The sequence below is a fragment of the Cetorhinus maximus genome, chromosome 18 (genome assembly GCF_964194155.1).
Source record: "Cetorhinus maximus chromosome 18, sCetMax3.hap1.1, whole genome shotgun sequence".
In the NCBI taxonomy this organism is placed as follows: domain Eukaryota; kingdom Metazoa; phylum Chordata; class Chondrichthyes; order Lamniformes; family Cetorhinidae; genus Cetorhinus; species Cetorhinus maximus.
This window is the reverse complement of record NC_135896.1, coordinates 3,676,925-3,703,910: the sequence shown is the minus strand read 5'-3', so window position 1 is coordinate 3,703,910 and position 26,986 is coordinate 3,676,925. Positions and strand designations below refer to the sequence as shown.

The 26,986-nt window shown below is 44.4% G+C and overlaps 1 protein-coding gene across 1 annotated transcript in view; it reads right to left on the bottom strand.

The window, feature by feature from the left end:
* Positions 1–1,799: 1,799 nt before the first annotated feature.
* Positions 1,800–26,986, bottom strand: part of jag2b (jagged canonical Notch ligand 2b) — a 114,120-nt gene continuing 88,933 nt past the window's right edge. Inside the window, exons 18-24 of the mRNA XM_078561985.1 lie at positions 25,205–25,290; positions 20,785–20,898; positions 15,126–15,241; positions 9,663–9,911; positions 7,752–7,883; positions 6,788–6,944; positions 1,800–5,532 (exon numbers count right to left, since the gene is read on the bottom strand). Of these exons, the coding sequence (XP_078418111.1) occupies positions 5,078–5,532; positions 6,788–6,944; positions 7,752–7,883; positions 9,663–9,911; positions 15,126–15,241; positions 20,785–20,898; positions 25,205–25,290 (1,309 nt within the window). The 3' untranslated portion in view covers positions 1,800–5,077. The remainder of the gene's footprint in view (positions 5,533–6,787; positions 6,945–7,751; positions 7,884–9,662; positions 9,912–15,125; positions 15,242–20,784; positions 20,899–25,204; positions 25,291–26,986) is intronic.

The following is a 26,986-nucleotide window of genomic DNA, read 5'->3' as shown; positions in this document are numbered from 1 at the left end:
GAAATTATGCACTCTGGTAGTAAGGAAAGAAAAGCAGAATACTTTTAAAAAGACACCAAAAACTTTTAAATGTGTCCAGAGACACTTGGGTGTACTCAAATGAAACTTAGAAAGTTAACATGCAGGTACTGCAAGCAATTAGGAAGACAAATGGCATGTTGGCTTTAACTGCAAGGGAACTGGAGTACAAGAATAAAGAAGTCTTGCTACAATTGTTTGGTGTCACCATACCTAGATTACCGTGCGCAGTTTTGGTCTCCATGACCAAGGAAGGATATGCTTGCATCGGGGCAGTACAGTGACAGTTCGCTATTTTGGTTCCTGAGTTAAGACGGTTATCCGATCACGAGAGGCTGAGTAAACCAGGCCTATACTCTCGAGTTTTGAAGAATGGAAGGTGGTCTTATTGAAACATACAAGATTCTGAAGGGGCTTGACTAATGGACACAAAGAGGTTGTTTCTCCTGGCTGAAGAATCAGATACAGTATAAGGACGGAGAGGAACAGGAGGTTTGAGTGCTTTTGGAAGTCTCTATATCGGAAGGTTGTGGGTACTCCACAGTAGAGTACTTTTACTTTTAAGGCCGAGATGCACAGGCTTTCGGTCTCTCAGGGAAGCGAGAAATATAAGGAACGGGTGGGAAAGTGGAATTGAGACTGAAAATCAGCCATGATCGTATTGAATGGCAGCAGACTGGAGGGCCAGTTGGTCTACTCCTGCTCTGATTTGTGCTCTTAAGGTTGTGGGTTCAAATCTCACCCCACTCGAGCACAAAACCCAGGCTGACACTCCCAATGCAGTGGGATTGCTGCACCGTCAGAGGAGCCATTTTTCAAGTGGAACATAACACGAGGGCTGCCTGCCCTCTCAGGTAGCTATAAAAGATCCGTGGTACTATCCAAAGAGCAATAAAGGATTCCTCCCCCGTGTCCTGGGTCAATTTTGATCTTGTAACCAATATCACTAGAACAGATTACTTGGTCATTATCACATGTCTGTTATGGGAGCTTGCTGTGCACCAACGCGTTGCCACGTTTCCTACATTACAAAAATTACCTCATTGTTTAAAGTGCTTTGGGATGGTCCAAGAGGTGCTATATAAACACAAGTCCTTTCCCTTACTAGTGTGATGTCATATATTGGATGCTGGGCAACTTGCACCAATCCAGGAGAGATTTTCATAACAAGACATAGAATGACAAAGAATTTAGTGAACTTGCTTGTGTCATCCCTCCAGGGAAAAACCACAAGAAATTCTTTTTTACAAAACGCATTATTGCTTTTTCTTCTGATCCACAACAGTATTTAACCGAAAGCAAGAGAATGAGAGCAACAAACTGCAGTCCACAGATATTTCAAAGTTTATTCTTGGGATGTGGGCTTTTATTGCCCATCATTAATTGCCCTCAAGAAGTTGGTGGTGAGCTGCAGTCCATGTGGTGTAGGTATGTGATGCTGTTGGGAAGGGAGTTCCAGGATTTTGACTGAGTGACAACTAAGGAACGTTTACATATTTCAAGGTCAGGATGGCGAGAGGCTTGGAGGGGAACTTGCAGGTGGCAGTGTTCCCATGCATCTGTTTCTCTTGCCCTTCTAGATGATGGATGACAATCCAATGCTGCAAACAAGGCTGTCAGAGCACAGGATCCCTGAGCCTAATAGCAGCAGGCAAGCTGCTCTAGCTAACAGTCCTTGCACTGGACCTGTTGGTCTGAACAAGCAAAGAAATAAATATACTTGCATCCCAGCATTAAGCCATATTTCTCCCACGAATAAAAGGCACTTAGACACATTGGGAGACGTTAATATAAAACGCTTTAATAAATAGTTTTTTTTTGAAAGTTATCTCTAAGAACATGTCAAACAAAATGCACTAAATGAACAGAGGACTTTTGCAAGGCAACGCGAGCGTCCTGATACAAAAAAAAAATTACAACTTTATTTCGAGTCCATACATAAATTGTTCATGTCATTTTCTTTTTAAATCAGCCAGCCTGTATTTTTTTTTTAAATTTTTCAACCCCGTTTCTTCAAACAGGATTATTTTTCCAGCCTCTCGCTGTGCGGTCGACATCAATAAACATGCAACGTGATTCCAAAAACAAAAGCTCTCATCCATAATTCAGAAAGAAATTGTCACAGTTTGCCCACTAAGTATTTAATATCAAATTGAATCAACAGCCAAATAGAATTTATATATATGTATATATATTTATATACATATGTAATATACACACACGCACATATAAATGTATATAAATATATACACACACACCCTGCAGCAGATTAATCTGAATAAGATTATGGGCATTTTTGCTGGGTGAGTGGTGGTCTGGATTTAACCCAAATGAATTTACAATGAAGTTCGGCAAAAGCCAAAAGAAAATAAGACATTTTTATTTCCTCATTTTGAATTAAAACCATTTTGCTTCAGTCAGGGTAATTTGTCGCAAGGTAGAATATATCATCTACTTTCTGTGTTGGAACAAAAGCAAACTTTTTTTTTTAAAGAAAAATACATAAAACAAATTGTTCCCTTCATTCTTTTGTCTGCTCAGAGCAGAAATATATTCTCTTTATGCATAATAGGCTTTTCCAGGAGAGAGCTGGTTAACGTACAGAGAGTATAAGCAGGGGCAGGGAGGGAAGAGAAAGAGGCACAGAAAGAGAGAAAGAGGGAGAGGGGGAGAGAGAAAGGGGGAGAGAGAAAGGGGGAGAGGGAGAGGGAGAGAGAGGGAGAGGGAGAGAGAGGGAGAGGGAGAGAGGGGGAGAGAGAGAGAGGAGGAGAGAGAGAGAGAGAGAGGGAGGATGAGGAGAGAAGATTTTTTTCTCTATGCTTGCATACAATCAGCTCAATAACATTCTAAGGCCAGAATTAAACACTAACAATGGGAGGTGGGAGCTGAGATAATAGGGGTGGCTACGGAAAACTGAAGTGTAGGTCCACCTATTTTTGCCCTGTCTAAGACATAACTGGACATTTTTTAATAAAAGGTTTGTCCAAGCACTGGCCACAAATATCTGCACCCACCTCTAAGGATTAAAACAGACTGTTGGAAAGCAGACTTGGACATTTTCTTTAATTGTTTAGTAGGGGGCATTCACATGGGCACATGAACCTAATTCTCTTGCCTATCACCCCATGTTTCACACTACCTGGACAGCTGCACTCTTTTTTTTTTAAATAAAAAAGGAACTTTCAGCTTTTGAAAGTGATTATCAGTTTCCAAAGGTCCAAATTCAAGCTGCCGCTCATTCCTCACCCTCTGCCTGCTGCCCCTTTCCTCCCCATCCCCATCTCTGGAAACCAGGCTGGGCAATCCCAGCGCGCGGAGATGGAGATGTGCAGGCAATGGGTTGAGTTGAAGAAGCATAATCGAAAGCATGCCGAATCTATTTACAGTTTGGGTTTGTTTTTCCATATGAGCTTAACATGTAAAAGAGGCCAACATATTCTAATCTTTAGCCAGATGTGAAGTTAAAGATTTCTAACGGAATACTAGAGTAAGAGATGTATCTGTGTGCCCGCATGTGACAGAAATGCCATCAAAATTCCTTTTTAATATAAATTAAGGAATGGCATCCAAACAAAAAAAAACTTGAATTAATATTGTTTTAAGTTATTCAATCAAATATACACATCGATTCCATAAGTATATACATATATACAAAAGCTTTGATCATACACTTACAATCGTTTATTTTATTATAGGACAGTAAGGAAGTATATATATATATATATAAAATCAAAATCAGCAGGATAGTCTTTGACAGTTGCTACAGCAATTCAAGCTCCAGGCACTTGCCACTCCAATACTGCACTCACACCCAGGTTCCAGTGAAATAAGAGCAAGGTTACTTTGGGTAATAAAGCTGGCTGCCCTTTGTGGAATCTCACTGGGTAGAAAAAAAAATAGGCGCCACTACGCCCACCTAACATTCACTGTACTTCAAGGTAACTCGCCACATGAAGCTTTCCTCGAGGTGTGTTCGAGATGTGTTAAAGCGCTGTATAAATGCACGTCCTTTCAAAGGTCAGACGGCAACAAGGCACTTCAGTTCCGTGGCATTTTTTCTGAAAAGAAATTGCTTTTCTTTCCCCCCCACCCCCCCAACCTCCTCCCCATTGTCGTCTTTGATTTAACATAATTTTATTGAGGCTGTCTATCCTCCTCCCCTTCTCTTCCCTCTCCACCTCTGTCCAGGTGATCATTTCCCCATGCCAACTATCCCTTCAGGATGACAAATCGCCAAGTGGTGACCAGCTCCTGGACCTATTTACAGCAGCTTCTCTTTGGCTCCCCATCACGTCCCTCCCATCAACATGTAAAACACTTGTTTCTTTCCGCTTCCCAAAGTTGGATGAGCTAGCAATTTCCTAGAAACAGAAAACTGCAGGTGAGGGCCTGAAGTGCAGCACGCTCACCACAGTCCACAGGCTCAATCGAGACGGAGAGGGCAACGGCATAAGCCACAAGAACAACTCTGATATACTCTACAAATTCCCAACTTCACCCCACCCCCACAAAACTAAAACTAACCCAACAGTAGGAAACTGGAGGGGGGGGAACTCAGATGAAGGGTCACCAAAAACAACAGGTCCAGGTTCAATTGTACATTGGAACCTCCTACCCTGGCAAAGGGAATTATGCTAAGGTACTACACAAAAAAAACCACAACAAAACCTATGTAAACAATTTGTTTTGTGTAAAATGGGAGGAGGGTGCTTGATAAAGTTATCTTGGTTCCTCCTTCTCTGTTGCTAAGGGACGCAAAAGGCGCTGCCCCCTCCAATTAACATGTAAGAGGTGAAGAAACACAATATAGCAACTGGCAAAGAGATCTTGACACTGAACAAGTCACAAATAATTTATACAAGATTTAAAGAGACAATTGGTAAATAATGCTTTATACACACACCAAAAGAAAGAGACACTTATTTGACCATGAAGACTTCAATAGATGGTGTCCGTCTTAACGGACAAGGAGGCAATGAGGAATTTATCTTAATTTCCCCCCTCCCTTTCTCTCTCTTTTTTAAAAAAAAGCTGTAGGCACAAAACAAACTCCGTATGTTCATACAGAAAGATCCTTACCTCCTTCATGGTTTGACGCATTCACATTTTTCAGGCAGCGGTTGTCCCTTTTGCCTGTCCGATGTGGCTGTTTGACTGGAGTCAACTGCGAAGATTTAACGTCGCCTTTCGCTGGCAAGAATGTAATTGTACATCTTTGGGAGGGGTACTTGTCCACACCCAACTCCTCTTCCACCTCCTCGCCTGCCATTAGAGTCCGGCTGCAAGGGGCCATTAAATTTTTGCATTCATACTGAATGTCTTTGTTGCTGCAGGGTTTATCAATGGGGTTCCTGATAGGTTTCAGGGGCTCCCATTGATTGTTCACTGTATCCTCCATGGGCGGCCGGCTTCTCTCCCGCTCTTTTCTCCTTTTCCGTGTCCACCACACGCAGATGATGATGCAGATCAGCCAGACCACACCAAACGCCACGCTGAGCACTGGGACTAGGTACGCTGCGTAAATCAGAATAAAGGGTGGGGAGATGGAATAGTGATGTAAAAATAAATTGGCACTGAATCTTTTCATAAAAAGAAATAGCTTGTATTTTTATAGCACCTTTCACAATCGCAGGCTGTCCCAGTGTCTTACAGCCTGCTAGCACTTTTGAAGTGTTGTAATATAGAAAACACAGTAATCTTCTTTTGGCACAGCAAGCTCCCATAAACAGCAATAAGATGAATGACCAGATCATCTTTGTTTAAGTGATGCAGGCTGAAGCATAAAGATTGGCCAGGATATTTGGGAGAATTCCCTTGCTCTCCAAAATATTGGCAATGAGGTCTTCTAGAACCAGCTGAGGGGCAAACAGGACCTCAGTTTAATGTCTCATCAGAAAGGTGGCACCTCCGACAATGTAGCACCTCTTCAGTACTGCACTGGGAGTGCCAGCCTGGATTTTGCATTTAACAGTGGATTCAGTGGGAGCAATTGTAACAGTATTAATCAATCCTAGATTAAGTACAGCACAGGATACAGGCTGAATAAACAGCCCTCCTCCTAAACTTTGACCCATTATCAGAGGGGCTAGCCTTCAGATAGGGTGCTAATCAAGTTTCTGCCAATTTTGGTGCACGTTAAAATTGCTACAGTACTATCTGGAGAACAAAGGAGAATGTTTAACGTTTGCAGTTTTGACGAAAGATCACTGACCCAAAATGAAACGGTTTCTCTCCCCACAAATGCCACCTGCTCAGTAAAGTATTTTCAGCATTTTCTGTTTTTATTGTGGAGTTCGCACAGTACCCTGGGTCAACATTCTTCTTCATCCAACACTAAAACCACCTCCCCTCCAACCCCCCAAACAAACAAACGGGTCACCGATTTCATTGTTTCCTACTCTACAATAGTGACTTCACTTGCTTCTGTAGATTGGCTGCCATGTTTGACTGCACGTCAATCAATTTACTTAAAAAGTGATGTTGATGGAGGGATAAATATTGGCCAGGACCCCAATCTTTACTTCTACCTGAGGGGGCAGACAGGGCTTCAATTTAACGTCTCATTCAAAAACTGACAACTTTGACAGTGTTGCACTCCCTTCAGTACGTCACTGGCGGCATCAGCTGCATTAGGTGCTTTGGAAAACCAAGAACTTTATGACTCAAGGAGACTCTGAGCCACAGGTAACACATGATTTCAGTCAAATAACATGCAGCCAAACCGAATGATATACAAAAGGAACATTAATAAAGGAACAGTCAGTATTACCTGGCTGGGAAGGGGGGACATATGCTGTCTCTATTTTCACCTCGATTACTGCGAGCATCATGGTACTATTTTGTCGTTTGGTCACATTGTCGACAATCTTCGTAACCGCCTCCCTTATCAGGATCCCATCCCGGTCCTCGCTATGTTGGGTAAACGACTGGGGGAGGTGGGGGTTGCGTGGAGGGAGGAGAGAAGCAGAACAGAGAAGAGGTAAAACACAAATAAAAACAAAGTACTAGAAAGCCTCAGCAGGTCTGGCAGTTTCTGTAGAGAGAAATATAGAGTTAACATTTCGAGTCCAATATGACTCATCTTTGGAACTGGTGAAACTAATACTTGGAAGGTTTTGCAGATAGAGAAAATCAGCCATCAAACAAATGGCTTTCCTCATGAGCCTCAACAGCAGACATCAATGGGCTATTTAATCACGAGGGCCACACAGTCAAATCTGACTTCCCAACATCCATTTTCCAGAGTAGTCTCCAGCTAGCTACCAGGAGCAGGAATTGATTATTCCTAGTCTAATTCAGAGGCGCCTTGCTGAGGTCAGCCAACTGGACAATCAAGACTGGGAATTGCCAATTGGACAATCCACCTCAGGTCCCCAGCAGAGATCCAAGTCTAAGGGAGTTAGAATGACCCATTGCCTCAATAGGAGCATTGGTCATTTGGCCCCTCCAGCCTGTTCTATCATTTAATTGAATTATGGCTGATCTGTAATGGATTTATGCAAAATATAAATAAAATAGTGTATCTGTAGGCTGGAAAAAATTAAGTGTTACGTGTTCCTTCCATTTTATTCACAAAACTAGCACATACCCATAAAGAATCCAAACATAACAAGCACTAATGGGCATGAACTCACTGTGGTCAAGCAAAGCTTACAATGCCATTTGATCAAATGCAAGGCTGATTATGACATGGCAATGACGCTTCCAAAAACCCAAGCAAGGCTGTTACTTACGATGGCTACTTCCACCGCGCTGTCGGTGGCGTTGGCCAGGTCACACAACACGAACAGAGTCCGTTCCTTAGAGAGGCTCCGCAGCACTGGTAGATACCGCAGTTCTGAGCAAATGTATTCCACAGTAATGCCCTGGGGAGAAGAATTGGAAGATAACCCTGGGAACACCTATGTGAAACTCTGCAAACTCACATTCAGAACAAATTATGTCTTTAATCCACTAGCAATTATTCTACACGTTTAATCCCGGTAGACCAGGTGGCTCACTGTGCTGGTGCTTTGTCACGCTGGAAAATGCTGCCTAACAAGCCTTAATGAGCTCCTGCAGTGCATCTTGCAGATGGTACACAACACTGCCACTGTCCATTGGTGGTGGGGGGAGTGAATGTTTATGGAAGGGGTGCCAATCAAGCGGGCTGCTTTTTCGCGAATGTTACTTGCCACTTGTCAGCCTAAGCCTGAATATTGTCCAGGTCTTGCTGCATTTGGACATGGACTGCTTCAGTATGAGTCGTCACGATTGGCGCTCAACATCAGCCCACTTCTGACCTTATGATGGAAGGAAGGTCAATGATGAAGCAGCTGAGGATGGTTGGGCCTAGGACACTACCCTGAGGAACTCCTGCAGTGATGGCCTGCAACTGAGATGACTGATCTCCAACAACCACAACCATCCTCCTTTGTGCTAGGTATGACTCCACCAGCGGAGAGTTTTCCCAGATTCCCACTGGCTCCAGTTTTACTAGGTGTCCTTGCTGCCACACTTGGTCAACTGCTGTCTTGATGTCACTCTCCCCTCACCTCTGGAGTTCAGCTCTTTTGTCCATGTCTGAACCAAGGCTGTAATGAACTCAGAAGCTGAGTGATTCTGGCAGAACCCAAACTGAGCGTCAGTGAGCAGGTTATTGCTAAGCAAGTGCCACTTGATAGCACTGTTGCCAACCCCTTCCATCACTTTACTGATGATTGAGTGTAGATTGATGGGTCAGTAACTGGCTGGGTTGGATTGTCCTGCTGTGTGTACACAGGACACACCTGGGCAATTTTCCACATTGCCAGGTGGATGCCAGTGTTGTAGCTGTACTGTCCTACCTTTCCCCCTTTAAGGGAATGTATCTTGACATTACCTGTATTACTTTCTATTTGAAGGTGGCCCATTGCTCAGCCACAGTCTTTTCTGCCAAAATTTGATTCCAACTCACTCAACTCAGGTGCATTTTCATCCCATCGAAATTGGCTTTCCCCCAATTAATTATCCCTGCTCTGGATTGTTCTTCGTCCTTTTCCATTACCAACCTAATCCTTATGATGCAATGGTCACTGTCCCCTAAATGCTCTCCCACTGTTATTTGATCCACTTGGGCCAACTCATTCCCCAGAACCAGGTCCAACAGCACCCGCCCTCTCGTTGAACCAGAAACATACTGTAGAAAATTACCTTGAACACATTCCAATAATTCGGACCCCTCTAGTTATGCACTATTCCTATTCCAGTCCATATTTGGATATTGAAGTTCCCCATTATAATTACTCTAAGTCTTACACCTCTCTAATTTCTTTGTAGATTTGTTTCTCTACATCCCTTCCACTAGTTGGTGGTCTATATACTACACAGATCAATGTTACTGCAGCTTTTTTTATTCTGTCCTTGACCCCTCTGGAACATCCTCTTTCTCCAGTACGGTAATACCATCTTTAATCAATACTGCCACTCCACACCCCCACCCCCCACTTCCCCTTTCTTCTTTTCCTGTCTCTCCTAAACACCTTGTACCCAGATGTAGAGGTGACTTCCATCACATCTCCTCAGGGTGGGGTGAATACAGAACCCAAGGGTGAAAGGCCAGTTCCCAACAAATATATTCAACTCAACCGATGACTGCTCTGAAATTCCTTGCACGTCTGCCTTACCTTTGGAATCTTTTCCTTGTTGAAGATGAGTGTGATCTTTGCACAGTTATTGTCCAGTTGTCCCGTGTTAGGCTGGCATTTGGAGTTAACAGGCAGAGCGTTTAAGGGGTCACACTCCCCCCAGTCAGTACAAGGAGGGGAGAAACACTTGAGCCATGGGCTGACCTGGCACTGCTGGGTCTCTGGACACATGAAGTTTTCGTGGCCAGGTCGTTCACGCAACAAGCAAGACTTCTGGCCGCACCATACCTATTGAAACAAACAGAAACGCCACGCCAGTTTAATAAAAGATTAAAGTAAGCCAACGGCTAGTCATTATTAAACTTCCTATTCTTCATGTGTGAGCACATCAACACTGTCGAGCTGTTGACCTCAGGATGTCACAAGTGGCTTTACAGCCAATGAAGTATAGTACAGAAGTCACTGCTGTCATGTAGAAAAATGCAGCAGTCAATTTATGCACAGCAAGTTCCCACAAACAACAATGAAATAATAACCAGATAGTCTGTTGTGGTTTTGTTGGATGATGGTTAGAAACTGGGAAGAACTTACTTGCTCTTCTTCAAATAATCTCTTAGGATCTTTGACACCCACCCAAGGGCCCCAGTTTAATTTCTCATCCAAGGATGGCACTTCTGACAGTATAACTGCACTCCTTCTGTATTCGACTGAGATTTTGTGCTCAAGCCATTGGAATGGAACTTGAATCCATGACTTTCAAACTTTAAGAAGCCAGATATTGAGCCAGGATTAGCCTCTGTTACCATTTCACCCGCATTAACAAACTGATTCAAGCTAAGCACTCACTAAGGTGAATGGATATGCACCAGGAGTCCTCCATTAAAAATTGGACTGCTAGGAGTAAGGAATGATCAAGTGGAATTTTATCACCCAGCGTTACCAAAGAAACAGACAGTTTAAGTAGGTTCAAGAGAAAATTGGATGCTTTTTGAGAAGGTGCAAGAAAAAGATGAACCAAAGGATATGGTGGTAGGCAGGAGAGAAGATCACAAGCAATCTTTCCCAGTGTTTAAAACTCGACAGGAGTTTTATTTTCCCCACAAGAACCTGATGACAGCACCAGTACATACCTCAGACACAGACCAGTTGTAACGCGTTTACCATTTGCACAAGTGAAAATGACTGACGCAAAGACTCAACCTCGGGGCTCATATTCTATGAGAGTCCAAGTTAAGCGCAAAACAATCAAAACCTCAAATCCAATGAGTGCCTTGCGTCTTGTTATCAAACACCTTTCTATCCACCCATCCCGGTAGTAGCACTGAACTATGGGCACGAGAGACACTAGTTACTTTCCAAGCATACATCCTTCCCATGCAAACCTAGACAGGAAGTACTGGTAGGCCACTTGGTTTCTGATTGTATCACAGTCAAATCCAACTTACTGATACATCCTTTCCATTTGGAGACACTGCAAAGGCACACTCTCTGGCTTGGTCCGTTCTTCACAGAAGACCCAGAGGCCACCCCATAGCAAAGATCATCTCAGTCCAATAATGAAACCCAGGACCGTCTAGCTGTGATGGCACAGTCCGAGTTACATTACATCACAGAAGCAGGCCCCTCAGCTCACCTGGTCCAAAGGATATGCTTCACAAGCCGCCCCCTACCTTACCAGCAGAATCCTCTGTTCCATTCCTCCCATATCCAGCCTCTCTTTTTTATTCATTGGATGTGAGTGTCGCTGGATAGGCCAGCATTTATTGCCCATCCCTAATTGCCCTTGTTCAGAGGGCATTTAAGAGTCAACCACATTGCTGTGGGTCTGGAGTCACATGTAGGCCAGACCAGATTGTTTACTAGTGAACCAGATGGGTTTTTACAACAATCGACAATGGTTTCACGGCCATCATTAGACATTTAATTCCAGAATCTTGTTGAATTCAAATTCCGCCATCTACCATGGGATTTGAACCCGGGTCCCCAGAGCATTAATCTGGGTCTCTGGATTACTAGTCCAGCGACAATACCGCTATGCCATTGGCTCCCCTGCTATTCGCCTCATCGAATCCCTGTGGTGATGAGTTCCACATCCTCACCACTCTCTGGGTAAAGAAGTTTCTCCTGAATTCCTTACAGGATTTATTAATGACCATCTTATAAATATGGCACCCAGTTTTGAGCTCCCCAACAAGTGGAAACATCATCTCTACATCCAACTGATCAAACTCTACATCATTTTAAAGACCTCGATCAGGTCACCTCTTAGCATTCGCTTATCTAGAGAATAGGGTCTCAGCCTGATCAGCCTTTCCTGAATATTATGACCTCTTAGTTATGGTATTATCCTTGTAAATCTTTCTGTTTCTTTCTACCCCATGTATTTATCTAGCTTCGCCTTAAGTGCATCTACAATGTTGTCTCCAAGCACTCTGAGTAAAGAAGTTTCCCCTGAATTTATTGCCGACTATCTTATATTTATGGCCCTTAACTTGATGCCAAGTGGAAATGTCTCTACAACTACTTGGAGAAGTTATAACCTCTTAGTCACAGCATATCCTTGTAACTTTATTTCTTGCACTTCCTTCAGTTTTTCTCCACACTTTATGCTTACACATTTAATGCTTGGTGAATAACTAACTGCAGTTATAAAAGGAAACAGGAATAGTATTGAGAGGTTTGAAATGTTGGTTCAGAGGCAGATATGGTGTGATCAATGGCACACAGAACAGTAATTATTTAAAAACATAAAATTGTAGTGTTTTTAAAAATCAGCTAGCCTCAACACAGACAAGAAATCAAACTTGATCTAGTCTTGTAGAAACAAGCCTTTACTTTCAAAGGTTTGTTTACCAGCTGGTGGGAAAGGCAAAGAGAAAATAAAAAACAATAGGACAAAGCCTGAAAGGAGCCTGTTCAACAGTAATCTCTCCCACCAGGTCATGTGGAAACATTAGGAGCACTGGAGTGCAGGGTCCCAACAGTTGTCTAGGAAAGTATAGAGCTTGCATTTATAGAATAGCACCTTTGACACAGTAAAACATCCCAAGGTATAATCAAACAAAATTAGATCGAAATAAGACAGCAATATGGTGAAAGGGGAGTAAAGAATCTCAGTGCTGACCAATGGGCTCAGGGAAGAATTTATTCCAAACTTATCTATATTGGGTACTTGGATAGAAAAGGGACATATTCCACACCCAGGCACATTGGGTGATGAGTGCAGTGAATAAAGTGCACTCTGATAAGGAAACGTAACTTTTCTTTCATGACTTCAGGATGGCCCAATGCACCTCACAGCTGTTTAAATACATCTGCATTGTAGTTGCTGTTGTAATGTAGGACACACAGCAAGCCAACTTATGGTAAGCAAGATCCCACAAACAGGACTGTGATCATGATCAGAGAATCTGTCCTGTGTGTTAGTTGAGGGGTAGATATTGATCAGGAGACAAGTGAGAACTCCACTACAATACTTCAAAAGGTCCCATGGGATCTTTTCCATCTACCTGAGGGGGCAGATGGGGCTTCAGTACTTACTCCACTGGGAACGTCAGCCTGGGTTGTGCTCAAGTCTCTGTTGCGGGACTTGAAACCAGAAGTTCCTGACTCCAAGGGTGAGAGAGCTACTCAAGAGCCATGGTTGTAAAGGAACCCACCTGCTCTAACAGCCGCTGTGCTAAGTGGAAACCCACCTTTGCAAACTCCTGCAACAGAAGACAAGCAACAGAGTTCTCCGTTCTTTCTACCAAATGGGAGTAGTCTTAGGTATTGCTCTCTCTGGTCCACTCCACGTCCCAAAAATAAATGCTCCAGGTTACCAATTTATATATAATGATTTTTAAGAATACACTTCCACTTGTTCCTTCAAAATCCCCTCCACTCCTGAAGGCACCAACACTTGCTGTAGAGTGATATTTGACAATGAAATTGACTACAGTTCACCCCAGTCTTGTCATTAGAAGTCCACGTGCATGCACACGATAGCAAATCTCACTGATTAACCAGGAGTAATCCTTAGCCCACAAGCCACAACGGCCAATGGTTTCACCAGTGCTGCCCGGTGTCAGTCATGGCTCAGAGGGCAGTACGCTCCCACCCACCTGAGTCAGATGGTCATGGCTTCATGTTGGACTCCAGAGACGGAGCACAAAATCCAGGCCGACACCGCCAGTGCAGTAGAGGGAGTGCTGCAGTGTCGGAAGGAACACCTTTAAGACGACACATTAAAACAAGGCCCCATCTGACGTGAACTTAAAAGATCCTAGGACACCATTTTGAAAAGCAGGGGAGCTCTTCCTGGTATCCGCAATTCAAAAGTGCTTTGTTAGTTTTGAAGTGATTTGGAACATCCTGAGGCTGCGAAAGGCGCTACAGAAATGCAGGCTCTTTTTCCTCGCCTCTCTGGCTGTGACTACTGAGAGGTCAGATCAGGTGAAACTGGGACCTTCCAGCATACCCACAATTGGATGTTGAGGTATAAATAAAGGAGTGAGCGGGTTTTATATCTTACCTGCCTATTGAGCAATTTCACTAAAGTCATCTAGACCTCATTCAAAGAAAAAAATGACACCATGCTACCCTTCTCAACATTACCACTGTTAAAATATATTGGCAAGAGGGACAGAATTTCACAAGAGAATGATAAATTACAAAAAAGAATGAGAATTACAAAAGGCATCAGCAACATCTGATCTGCGATTCCCAACGCTTCACTTCATCTATTTCAACTTAATGTCCACTTGCTGGCAAGACTGCACATTGCTTTTACATAGCACCATTAACACAAAAAGTCACAAGATGCTCGAGAGGTGCAAGAAAAATAGATGCTGAGCGAAATTAGCAAGTGAAACCAAAATCTTAAGTCAGTTTAAGGAGGTATTTTTTCTTTAAAAGAAAGAGGAAGATTAAGTGCTTTAGGTTGGAGCGCCAGAGAATGGGGTTTATCCAGCAGAGTGCAGACCAATAGCAGGAGGGACGTACAAGAGGCAGTGGCGGAGCTGGATAGGGGGTGGGGTGGGTGGTGGGGAGAAGAGGGTTGTTATAGGATTAGAAAAGGTTAAGACATAGATGAGAGAATGAGAATTTCAATTGGAAACATTGAGAACAGAATCAAAGTGGGTCAAAGGTGATGGTGCATATGACTTGATGTTGGGTGTGATATGTTCTGCAGAGTTTTGAATGTGGTGAGGTTTATGGAGGATGGAAGATTGACTAGGAGAGCACTGCAATAGTCAAGTCTGTAGGTGACAAAATCAAGATATGATGGTTTCCAGCAGCAGATCAGCTGTGGTCGAAGACAGGCGATGTTACAGATCTGGAAGGTCTATATGATGAAGATGGTAAGGGAGTCAGAAGGTCAGCTCAGGGTCATACAGGATGGCGATATTGTGAATAGCATGAGACAGGGTGGGGGCAATGAATGAAAGCCAGCTAGCAATTATATGAAAATGAATTTAAAAAGAAACACCCCTCACTTAAGGGTTTTGGAATTTGTCATACCTTAGTGCAGTTCACATTGCCGTTCAGGCACTGGCAGGTGTTGCACTCCTGCTCCCACCGAATACCATGTGGATGGTACTGTCCTGACATGAAGCATGACTTCCCAAAGCCAATGACTGCAAGGAAAAAGTCAAAGGATTAGGTCATTGCTAGAGATTAACTACTAAGATTGCAGATTTTTCTGCTAGTTGATATCAGGAGAATGTTTTCTTCACAGACAGCAGAAGATTTCCTCTTTGTGATATTGGTAGATACATCATAATACAAATGTAAAGGTCACATTTACAATTCAACTAAATTAAACATCAAACACTCTCAGGGCAGCTACTGCTCAGGGTTAGATAAAGAGTAAAGCTCCCTCTGCACCATCCCCATCAAACACTCCCAGGACAGGTACAGCACGGGGTTAGATACAGAGTAAAGCTCCCTCTACACTGTCCCCATCAAACACTCCCATGACAGGTACAGCACAGGGTTAGATACAGAGTAAAGCTCCCTCTGCACTGTCCCCATCAAACACTCCCAGGACAGGTACAGCACGGGGTTAGATACAGAGCAAAACTCCCTCTACATTGTCCCCATCAAACACTCCCAGGACAGGTACAGCACAGGGTTAGATACAGAGTAAAGCTCCCTCTACACTGTCCCCATCAAACACTCCCAGGACAGGTACAGCACGGGGTTAGATACAGAGTAAAGCTCCCTCTACACTCTCCCCATCAAACACTCCCAGGACAGGTACAGCACGGGGTTAGATACAGAGTAAAGCTCCCTCTACACTGTCCCCATCAAACACTCCCAGGACAGGCTCAGCACGGGGTTAGATACAGAGTAAAGCTCCCTCTACACTGTCCCCATCAAACACTCCCAGGACAGGTACAGCACAGGGTTAGATACAGAGTAAAGCTCCCTCTGCACTGTCCCCATCAAACACTCCCAGGACAGGTACAGCACGGGGTTAGATACAGAGCAAAACTCCCTCTACATTGTCCCCATCAAACACTCCCAGGACAGGTACAGCACAGGGTTAGATACAGAGTAAAGCTCCCTCTACACTGTCCCCATCAAACACTCCCAGGACAGGTTCAGCACGGGGTTAGATACAGAGTAAAGCTCCCTCTATACTGTCCCCATCAAACACTCCCAGGACAGGTACAGCACAGGGTTAGATACAGAGTAAAGCTCCCTCTACACTGTCCCATCAAACACTCCCAGGACAGGTACAACACGGGGTTAGATACAGAGTAAAGCTCCCTCTACACCGTCCCCATCAAATACTCCCAGGACAGGTACAGCACGGGGTTAGATACAGAGTAAAGCTCCCTCTACACTGTCCCCATCAAACACTCCCAGGACAGGTACAGCACGGGGTTAGATACAGAGTAAAGCTCCCTCTATACTGTCCCCATCAAACACTCCCAGGACAGGTACAGCACAGGGTTAGATACAGAGTAAAGCTCCCTCTATACTGTCCCCATCAAACACTCCCAGGACAGGTACAGCACAGGGTTAGATACAGAGTAAAGCTCCCTCTATACTGTCCCCATCAAACGCTCCCAGGACAGGTACAGCACAGGGTTAGATACAGAGTAAAGCTCCCTCTACAGTGTCCCATCAAACACTCCCAGGACAGGTACAACACGGGGTTAGATACAGAGTAAAGCTCCCTCTACACCGTCCCCATCAAACACTCCCAGGACAGGTACCGCACGGGGTTAGATACAGAGTAAAGCTCCCTCTACACCATCCCCATCAAACACTCCCAGGACAGGTACGGCACGGGGTTAGATACAGAGTAAAGCTCCCTCTACACTGTCCCCATCAAACACTCCCAGGACAGGTACAGCACAGGGTTAGTTACAGAGTAAAGCTCCCTCTACACTGTCCCCATCAAACACTCCCAGGACAGGTACAGCACAGGGTTAGATACAGAGTAAAGCTCCCTCTACACTGTCCCATCAAACACTCCCAGGACAGGTACAGCACGGGGTTAGATACAGAGTAAAGCTCCCTCTACACCGTCCCAATCAAACACTCCCAGGACAGGTACAGCACGGGGTTAGATACAGAGTAAAGCTCCCTCTACACTGTCCCCATCAAACACTCCCAGGACAGGTACAGCACGGGGTTAGATACAGAGTAAAGCTCCCTCTACACTGTCCCCATCAAACACTCCCAGGACAGGTACTATATCAGCTATTCCTCGCTAGCGAGGATGATTTGGGTCTGAAGATGGCCGATTCGGGATCGGCAGACTTCATGACACATCGGACATTTGTCGTCTGGTCGTGTATTATCAGTTCGGGTCCTGGCATGTTCTTTTCGCCTCTATCGCTTTTCCTCTTCATTTTATCACCCTTGGGTCTCAAAACGCTGGGTTCCTTCTCCTGTCATATGGTTCAGTCCAAGGTGACAGTCTCCCAGGAGTTGATGCCAATGTTGCATTTCTTCATGTTGGCTTTCGACACATTCTTGAAGTGCTTCTTCTGTCCTCCTCTGGTGCATCTGCCCTGACTGAGCTGGGAGAAGATGACCTGCTTCAGGAGCCTGATATTTGACATCCAAACTATATGACCAACCCAACTCATCATGAATCCTATTCAATGGGGCTGAGACACGTGCATTTGGAGCTTGCTGATGGAGGATTTTGGTTTTTTGAATGTTGAGTCCTATCTTCTCGTACGCCTCAGTAAATACGTCAACGATTTCTGGGTATCCATTTCCAACACAGCACTTCCTGCAACATCATCAGTGTATTGGAACTCAATGACTGAGGTCGGGGTGGTCTTAGTTTTTGATTGGAGTCATGAGATTAAATAGTTCGCCGCCCATTTGATAAATAAGCTGCACTCCAGCAGGGAGCTTGTCTCTAGTCAGGCAGAGCATGGCAGCAAGGAAAATTGACCAAAAAAAAAAGAGTTGGAATAATGACACAACCTTGTTTGATTCCGTTCTTAACCTCCAAAGAGTCTGTAATGGATCTGTTGTTAAGGATTACTGCCCACATATCATGAAGCAGGTGAAGGATGGTAACAAATTTTGGAGGACATCCATACTTCTGCAGAATCTTCTAGGGTGCTTCACAATTTAGAGAGTTAAAGGCCTTTGTCAAGTCAAAGAATGCTGTGTAGAGAGGTGGGACATTTTTCTTGTTGGAGAACTGTAAAAATCATGTCGGCCGTGCCTCTTATGGCCTCATTGAGATTCGAGGAGTAGCTCTTCAGGAAGTGTAATAAGTCTATTCAGAAGGATTCTTGTAATGATCTTCGTTATACATCACCTCCATAGTGTTGGCATAGTTCTGAGCTGATCTAACAGGTTGTTATGGGATGGAGATGCTTCTGTAATTTCCATAGCTGGATTTGTCCCTTTTCTTGAAGACTGTAGCAATCATGGCATCCTTAAGATCATTCAGGACTTCCTCTTCATTCCAGATCTGTAGGATAAGGGTAATGTTACTTGTTCTCCTTCATGCTTAAAGATTTCAGCAGAGATTCCATCACCTCTTGCTGCTTTGTTGCTATTCATTTGAGTGATGGCTTTCATTACCTTGATAGGCGTTGGCAGAGTTCTGCGCTCGTTTCTAACTGAGTGTTACGAGATGGGAGATGAAAACACTCTCGTCAATTGATTCTTTACTGAAAAGGTCTTCAAACTGCTCCCTTCAACAGGCGGCAACAGCTTCCCTTTCCTTGGTCAGATCTGCCCGGTCCTTAAGCATCAGAGGAGCTGGTTCTTGAGTACTTGGACCATAAATGGTCTGTATGGCAGTGAAAAAACCATGGGTATCATTCACGTCAACGAGATGTTGAATTTCTTTTGTCTTTTCTGCCCACATGTTCTTCATGTCACGGGTGTACCTTTGTACTTTGGCCTGTTGGAAAGCCAGTTTCTTTTGCTTTGAGTTTGGATCATTCCGCTAGGTGCAGAAAGTCTTGCGCTTACGATTAGTTCGTTGATATCCTGATCCTTTTCATCAAACCAACCTTGATGCTTTCTGACAGAAAGTTCAGGAGTCTCTTTACATTGATGATATTGGACTTAAGGACATCCCAAGGACAGTGGACACTCTTCTTTTGTTCTTGATTGAAGTTTGAAAGTTTCCCCCCCACCAAGGCATTGTTGGAATTGGTCCCTTGATTGGTCTTTTCAGAGCTTCAACATTGATCTTTTGTGGACAACTCTTCTGTTGCAACCATTTTTTGGGAGCCAGGTACAGCACGGGGTTTGGATACAGAGTAAAGCTCCCTCTACACCGTCCCCATCAAACGCTCACAGGGCAGGTACTGATGATAATTCAAGTTGACTTATCAGTTATGGCCATATTTAGCTAGGGAAGGCAGACAAAACTGTGGTGGGCACAAACTCAGAGCTCAAAGGTGTACAGATTGTGTCTGAGCTGACACCATTGTCTAGTCTTCCACAACATTCATATTAAATTTGAGTTATGCAAATCAACAATTTTCCTTCTGCTCCCTCTTTACATATGGAACAAGGGTATTTGTGTAGGATGTACTTTTCTACACATTCTTACCAAAGTCAAGCCTCAGAGAAGCCTATTTTGTTTGAGAAAAACAGTGACAGATTGTGAACTCATTGAAATGAATCAAGCTGGATTATTCAATTTTCCTTGTAGTGAGGTAGAGTGAGCGAGCTAGAGAGCCAATGTGGCACAAGAGCATAAGAAATAGGAATAGACCATCTGGCCCCTCATGCTTGTTCCACACTTCAACACAATCAGGGCTGAATCTGCCTCAGCTCCATTTTCCTGCCAGATTCCAATATACCTTGATTCCAGAGATCAAATATTTATGTTGCTCAGCCTTAGTAACAACCTGGAAAGGCTGGACAGTGGCATCCATCAGGAGAGCACAGCAGGGGGTGGTTATGCACATCAGGGGAGCACGGCAGTGATGCCCACTGGGAGCACAGCAGGGGGTGGCTATGCACATCGGGGGAGCACAGCAGTTGGCAATGATGCCCACTGGCAGCACAGCAGGGGACAGTGACCAGAGGCAACATGGAGGGGAAAAAATCTGCACACCAAGTTATTATCTGGACTGCACTGCTTAAAAGGCTGGTTGAAGCAAATTCAATAGTAACTTTCAATAGGGAATTGAATAAGTAGTCGAAGGAGCTAAAAATTACTGGGCTTTGGGAAAGAGCAGGCAGAGTGATTCTGTGATTCTGTGAGTGGGACTAATTGGATAGCTCCTTCAAAGAGCCAGCACAACAACAATGGGCCGAAAGGCATCCTTCTGTGCTGCTCAATTCCGCAATTCTATGATTCATCACAAAGCTGGAAACTCGTGTCCTTCCCAGACATCAAGATGCCACAGGGCAATTTGAACAGCTCACGGCCGAATCAATACAAACAAGCCAGGAGTGCCTGATCATCGTGTCTTCAGTTAGCGTAGGGCTTCCCACCATCTCCTCACCCACCCCCACATCTCACAAGTCCCTGTATTCCTCCCTTGACTGACTGTTGCTGGGATACAGCCCTACAGGGCAAGGAGCAGCCGCCTTACTACCTTCAAGCAAGCAGCCACTTATTAGAAAATAAAAAGAGGGGTCATAAAATGGAAGCCCATTACGAATCCTGCAGGCCAAGAATACTCTTAAGTCAGACAGGGAATTATCATTTTCTGAAAACACGAACCTTCTTGGCATCTGTAGCCTGCTCTTCCAGGGGGGCAGATGCACCTGTATCCATTAATCTCATCCACACAAGTGGCTCCATAAGCACAAGGGGATGACTGGCATTCATCGATGTCTTTGAGAGAGAAAGAGAATAAAAGTACACATTAACAAAGAAATGAGGGACACTAAAAATGCTGATGAGGCCACGTGTTTCCTGCTCTGCCTAATTGCAAAAAGCCAGCCCTGGCCTCTTCAGTCTCATCATTAGTTTCACAGTAAACAATCGAGTTAAAGCAGCCATTGAGAGCCAGCTCTGTAAGAGGCTTTTTATTTCCAATGCTTCATTCAGAGCCGTGTTCACTGCACTTGCAGCTGCGCTTCCAGCCACTGTCAGTAGCTTAAAAACACACAGGATGCAAGTTCTCACTCCCTCCCCTCATCTCGAATAGATACCCATTACCTAAAGGGAATGGGTTCACTGCCACCAAGCCAGAGAAAGCGAGAGAGAGAGAAAGCAAGAGCGCTTGAGAGAGCCTGAGAGAAAAGTGTGGAAAACAGTTTCTAAAACACATGAGTACATATAGAAATAAATGCAAAGGGACCTTCCCAACACTAACTTTACTCAAAAGCAATATCTAATTCCTTCTTCAGCTCCACTAATATCCAACTCTACCTGGCATGTAACTCAAAATGTTCATCATCAAATTTAAAGCTTAATTGTACTTTTCCCTCTTCTCAGTTTAGTGCTGTTTCCTGAACTGCCCTTCTAGTGATCTCAAGTAACATGTACTTCACTCTTGATTTTTCTTTCCTCTTGATTACCTCTAGACATGACTATTAAAACTGCCTATATCCACCTCTTAACATCACCCAGCTCTGCCCACCTAACCTGATCTGCTGCCAAAACCTTCACCCATTCCTGTTGTCACCAGACTTGATTATTACTGGAGTTCCTCCATACAGTGCCCGAGGCCCAAACACCTTCAGCTGGTTATCAAAAGTCTGCCCATCAGGTCAGAATTGGGAATGTTTTGCTGATGATTGCACAAAGTTCAATGTCATTTGCAAATCCTCAGGTACTGAAGTAGTTAATTCCCACATTCAGTAAGAACTTGACAACATTCAGGCTTGGACTGCTAAGTGACCAGAAAGATACACGCCACAAGTACCAGACAATGACGCTCTCCAACAAAAGTCCAACCACCTATTCATCATTTAGCAGGATTATCATCACCTGAGTCCCCTGCGATCAACATCCCTGGGCTGGATGGGGTGGGAGGAAAAGTGCCAGAGTACCACTAACTGGGAACTTAACTGGGTTAGCCACATATTGTGGCTACAAGCAGGTCAGATGCTAGGAATTCTGCAGTGAGTAACTCACCTCCCAACTCCCCAAAGTCTTTATTACCCAGAAGGCACAAGTCAGGAGTGTGATGGAATACTCCCCACTTGCCTGGATGAATGCAGCTCTCACAATACTCAAGAAGCTCAACACCATCCAGGGCAAAGGAGTCCACTTGATTGGCACCACATCCACTACTTTAAACATTCACTCCCTCCACAACTGATGCATCGTGGCAGCAGTGCTTGCCATCTGCAAGATGCACTGCAGCAACTCAAGGCTCCTTCGACAGCACCTTCCAAACCCATGGCCTCTGTCACCCAGGGGGACATAGGCAACAGGCGCATGAAAACACAATCTGCACTTCCCTCCAAATCTCTCTCAATCCTGACTTGGAACCATACCACCATTCATTCACTGCTGTTGGGTCAAAATCCTGGAACTCCCTCCCGAACAGCACTGTGGGTGTACCTACACCACGTGGACTGCAGTGGTTCAAGAGTGCAGCTCACCGCCACCTTAGAGGGCAATTCGGGATGAGTAACAAATGCCAGCCTAGCCAGCGAGGCTCTCACATCCATGGATGCATAAAAAATTGCCCTGTTCATCCATCAACCATAGAACGATATAGAGAACAGGAGGCCGCCATTCAGCGCATCGTTCCTGTGCCAGCTCTTTCAAACAGCCATCCAGTTAGTCCCACCGTTGACATATATTGAATTCTGTGTGTCGCAACACAATTTTTAAACACTCATCTGCTTTTCCAAAACACTCCACGGTCTCTTTCTTCCCCATCATGGATCTCCCCCAACTCTGGCATCTTGCACATCCCAAGTATCAAACATTCTCCCATTGGTGGCTGTGCCTTCAGCTGCCTGGGCTCTAATCTCTGGTTTTCCCTCTCTTTTTTTGTTTGTTCATTGGAGGTGGGTGTTGCTGGCTGGGCCAGCATTTACTGCCCACCCCTAATTGCTCGAGAAGATTGTGGTGAGCTGCTTTCTTGAACTGCTGCAGTCGATGTGTTGTTGGCACACCCATAGTGCTGTTAGAGAAGGAGATTCAGGGTTTTGACCCAGCGAGAGTGAAGGGACGGTGATACAGTTCCAAGTCAGGATGGTGAGTGACTTGGAGGGGAACTTCCAGGTGGTGGTGTTCCCATGCATCTGCTGCCCTTGTTCTTCTAGATGGTTGAGGGTTTGGAAGGTGTTGTCGAAGGAGCCTTGGTGAGTTCCTGCAATGCATTTTGTAGATGCTACGTACTGCTGCCACTGTGCGTCAGTTGTGGAGGGAGTGAATGTTTGTGGATGGGGTGCCAATCAAGCGGGCTGCTGTGTCCTGGATGGTGTTGAGCTTTTTGAGTGTTGTTGGAGCAGCACTCATCCAGGCAAGTGGAAAGTATTCCATCACACTCCTGACTTGTGCCTTGTGGATAAGCTCTGGGGAGTCAGGAGTTCAGTTACTCTCCACAGAATTCCCAGCATCGAACCTGCTTTTGTCGCCACAGTAGTTATATGGCTGGTCCTGTTCAGTTTCTGGTCAATGGTAACCCCTAGGATGTTGATAGCAGGGGATTCAGTGAGGGTAATGGCACTGAATGTCAAGAAGAGAAACCTAAACTCCTCTCTCTCTCCTCATACGCCTTAAAACCGACCTCTTTGGCCAAGTTTTCGGACACCTGTCCTAATATCTCCTTAGGTGGTTCAGTGTCAAAGTTTGCCTGGTTATGTTCCTGTGAAGCACTCTAGGATATTTTACTACATTGAAGGTGCTATATAAATGCAAACTGTTGTTGTTGAAGATCTCATCTTGTTTTCCTTGGCTTGCCTCCCTCACTTGGTATTGTAAATCTCCGTAGTATCACCAGCATGGGTGTGTTTAGAATTGTATCGTATTGCCTGCATGGTACATCTACTGCACATTCCTCTCTGCAATACTTGCTTCCCACAAACTCTGGCCTCAATAACTCTTGGCCTGTACGATGTTAGCTGATCTCAGCTGAGAGTGGATTAGCGGCGTGGGGATGGGGGCACAACTGGCTTCAGCACACTCAGGTTTTACTCATGTGTATTGCTGCCTGCCAATATACTCTCAATTTAAAGAACAGCCAATTTGGCAAGGTTCCAGAATATTCCCAGTATCTACCAGCCTTGGTTCGGTGCGTAGCACTCTTGCTCCCTACGCAGAGGGTACTGAACTGTCAGAGGTGCTACTTTTTGGATGAGATGTTAATTGAGACCCTGTCTTCCCCCTCAGGTCGATGTAAAAGATCCTGCAGCATTATTTGGAGATGAGGAGTGGAGTTCTACTCAGTGTCCTGGCCAATATATGCAACTCAGCCACCACTAAAACAGATTCCCTGATCATCATATTGCTGTTTGTGAGAGCTTGCTGTGCACGAATTGGCTGCCATATTTCCTACATTACAACAGTGACTGCACTTCAGAAATCACTTAGTTGGTTTGGATGCTTTGGGATGTCCCATGGTCATGAAAGGTGCTATACAAATGCAAATTATTTATTTTCATTAAAATTGGAATATGATCAGGAGTCAGGTACAGAAGGGGAGCTAAAATAAGATGGTCATAACAGCTCAAAGACTCACAGCAACAAAAGTAATCATTTAAACCAATAAAGTTTTTGTTGCATTAGCTGGACAATATTTACATAGCAACTTTAATATAATAAAACATCCCAAGGCACTTCAGAGGCATTATCAAATAGAATTTGACACCAAGTTATGAGGAGATAGTTGAAGTGTTATAAAGATATTTTAGCCAGTATTGAAGTGGACTAAAAGCAAATTTCTATTTTGAAGAAAAATATTTCTTAAAGTTTCTTGAAGACAATGAATGGACCTTGTGACTGGGGAAAGAGTCATCAGCGAAGGGGACAAAAGCTCTAATTCTTCCAGAGGTTGGCAAGGGGGCTTTTCATTCTGAATGAATAATTCAATCCGCTGGTGTTGTGTTATACGAGGTACAACTGGCCTTCACTCAGCTGAATGTACCGAGAGGTCAAAGACTGACTGGAACAAAAAGGGTGCTGGGTCATAATGGCACAACCCCTGAACACTCTGCTCTGCTCGTTAAATACTTACTGATTCGGCAGTCCGGCCCGGCAAAACCCGGAGCGCATTCACATCGAAACCAATTCACACCGTCGACACAGATGCCTCCATTGTAGCTGTAAAGACAAAGCACACCCATACCCCCCAACCACTTGCATGTTAGAAAGTGATCTCTAGCTACTGTCAACACAACCACAGCTGAGAAGTGAGGACACACAAGAGAAAAATACAACTTCTGCCTCAACATCACCATCTATTCGAATGTAAATTTCAATTGTCATTAACAGAAGGCATTTCTAGCATTGGGCTGACAATGGGAGAATGGAAGGTTCCAGAACCCCTGCTATTACATTTTCAGCCTACCATCCACAAAGAATTTCCAATATTAGTACCTCTCTTTCTCCCCGTAACCACCCCCCACCCCCCGCCCCACCCCATCCCCCAACCTGCACCTATTAAAGCTTGGTTATGACTTGTGCCATAGATAACGCAACCCCCGCCCCCCTCCCATCAAGAGCCCGGCTATCCACGATCGCTTCATGGGACTCGGTTGGGAGCAGGTTTGTCCTTTGGCTCAGTACAAGTGAGATGGGGGGGATTTGCAACAAATCTGCTACAAAGCCGATTAAACGCTGCACATTTATTTTTAAATTAGATTACAATAAAGCCCTCCTCTTTTTTATCCATTGCAGCACCAGCTGGATTAAACTGACCTCCCATTCTTCTGACTGTCACTGATGGGAAGACTGGCCTAAAAAGCATGCAGTGCGTGTTGTGTTGGATGGGAGGGGGAAGAGGGAAGCTTTTGATAAAAAAAAAAGGTCAGATTCAAAACCATACCTCCCTTTTTTTCTCTTTCAAGGGCAGACAGTTTTGTGTTATGCTGTCAGCAGTGGTTTGGTTAGTAGAACTTTCGCCCAAGTCCAAAGGTTATGGGTTCAAGCCCCACCCTAGAGACTTTAGCCCCCAACACTCAGGGATTGCTCTACCACTGGAGGTGCCATCTTTTGGATGAGGCATTTAACCTAGGCCCCATCTGCCTTTTCAAGTGGACGTGAAAAATCCCGTGGCATTATCTGAAGTGCAGGGGAGCTCTGGGCAATGTCCTAGCAGATACTTATCCCTCAGTCAACATGCATTTAACAGATTATCTGATTATTGTTTGTAGGATCTTCCTATGCGTAACCTGCCTGTCATATTTCCCACATTAAAGCAGTTCTTTTTAAAAAGCCGCTGCTGTATTAGTCAGTCCCTCAGGCAGGTGGAAGCTAACACTAACATCTTTAGATCGGCACTCTGATATCATACACTGGAAAAATCACTGTTCATACTACTGAATGCGGGGCTTTCAATCCAGTGGCTGAATCATTGATAAACTGATTTGAGAGAGAGGCACGTAAAGGAGATTAACAGAATGATTCCAGGGATGAGGGGCTTCAGTTTTGTGGAGACACTGGAGAATCTGGGATTACAGAAAAGGTTAAGGTGGGATTTAATAGAGGTGTTCAAAATTAAAAAGACTTTTCAAAGAGTATATAATCAAACTGTTTTCACTGAGGGTCAGCAACCAGAGGACACAGCTGGCAAAGGAACCAGAAAAAGAAATGAAGAGTGTTTAGCGTAGCAAATTATGATGATCTGCAATTCACTGCCTAAAAGGATGGTGGAAGCGGATTCAATAGTAACCTTCAAAGGGAAATGGATAAATACTCAAAGCTAACATTTACAGAGCTCATGGGGAAAGAGCAACAGGGGCGACTAATTAAATCTTTCAAATGGCCAGGACAGGCACAACGGGCCGAATGGCCTCCT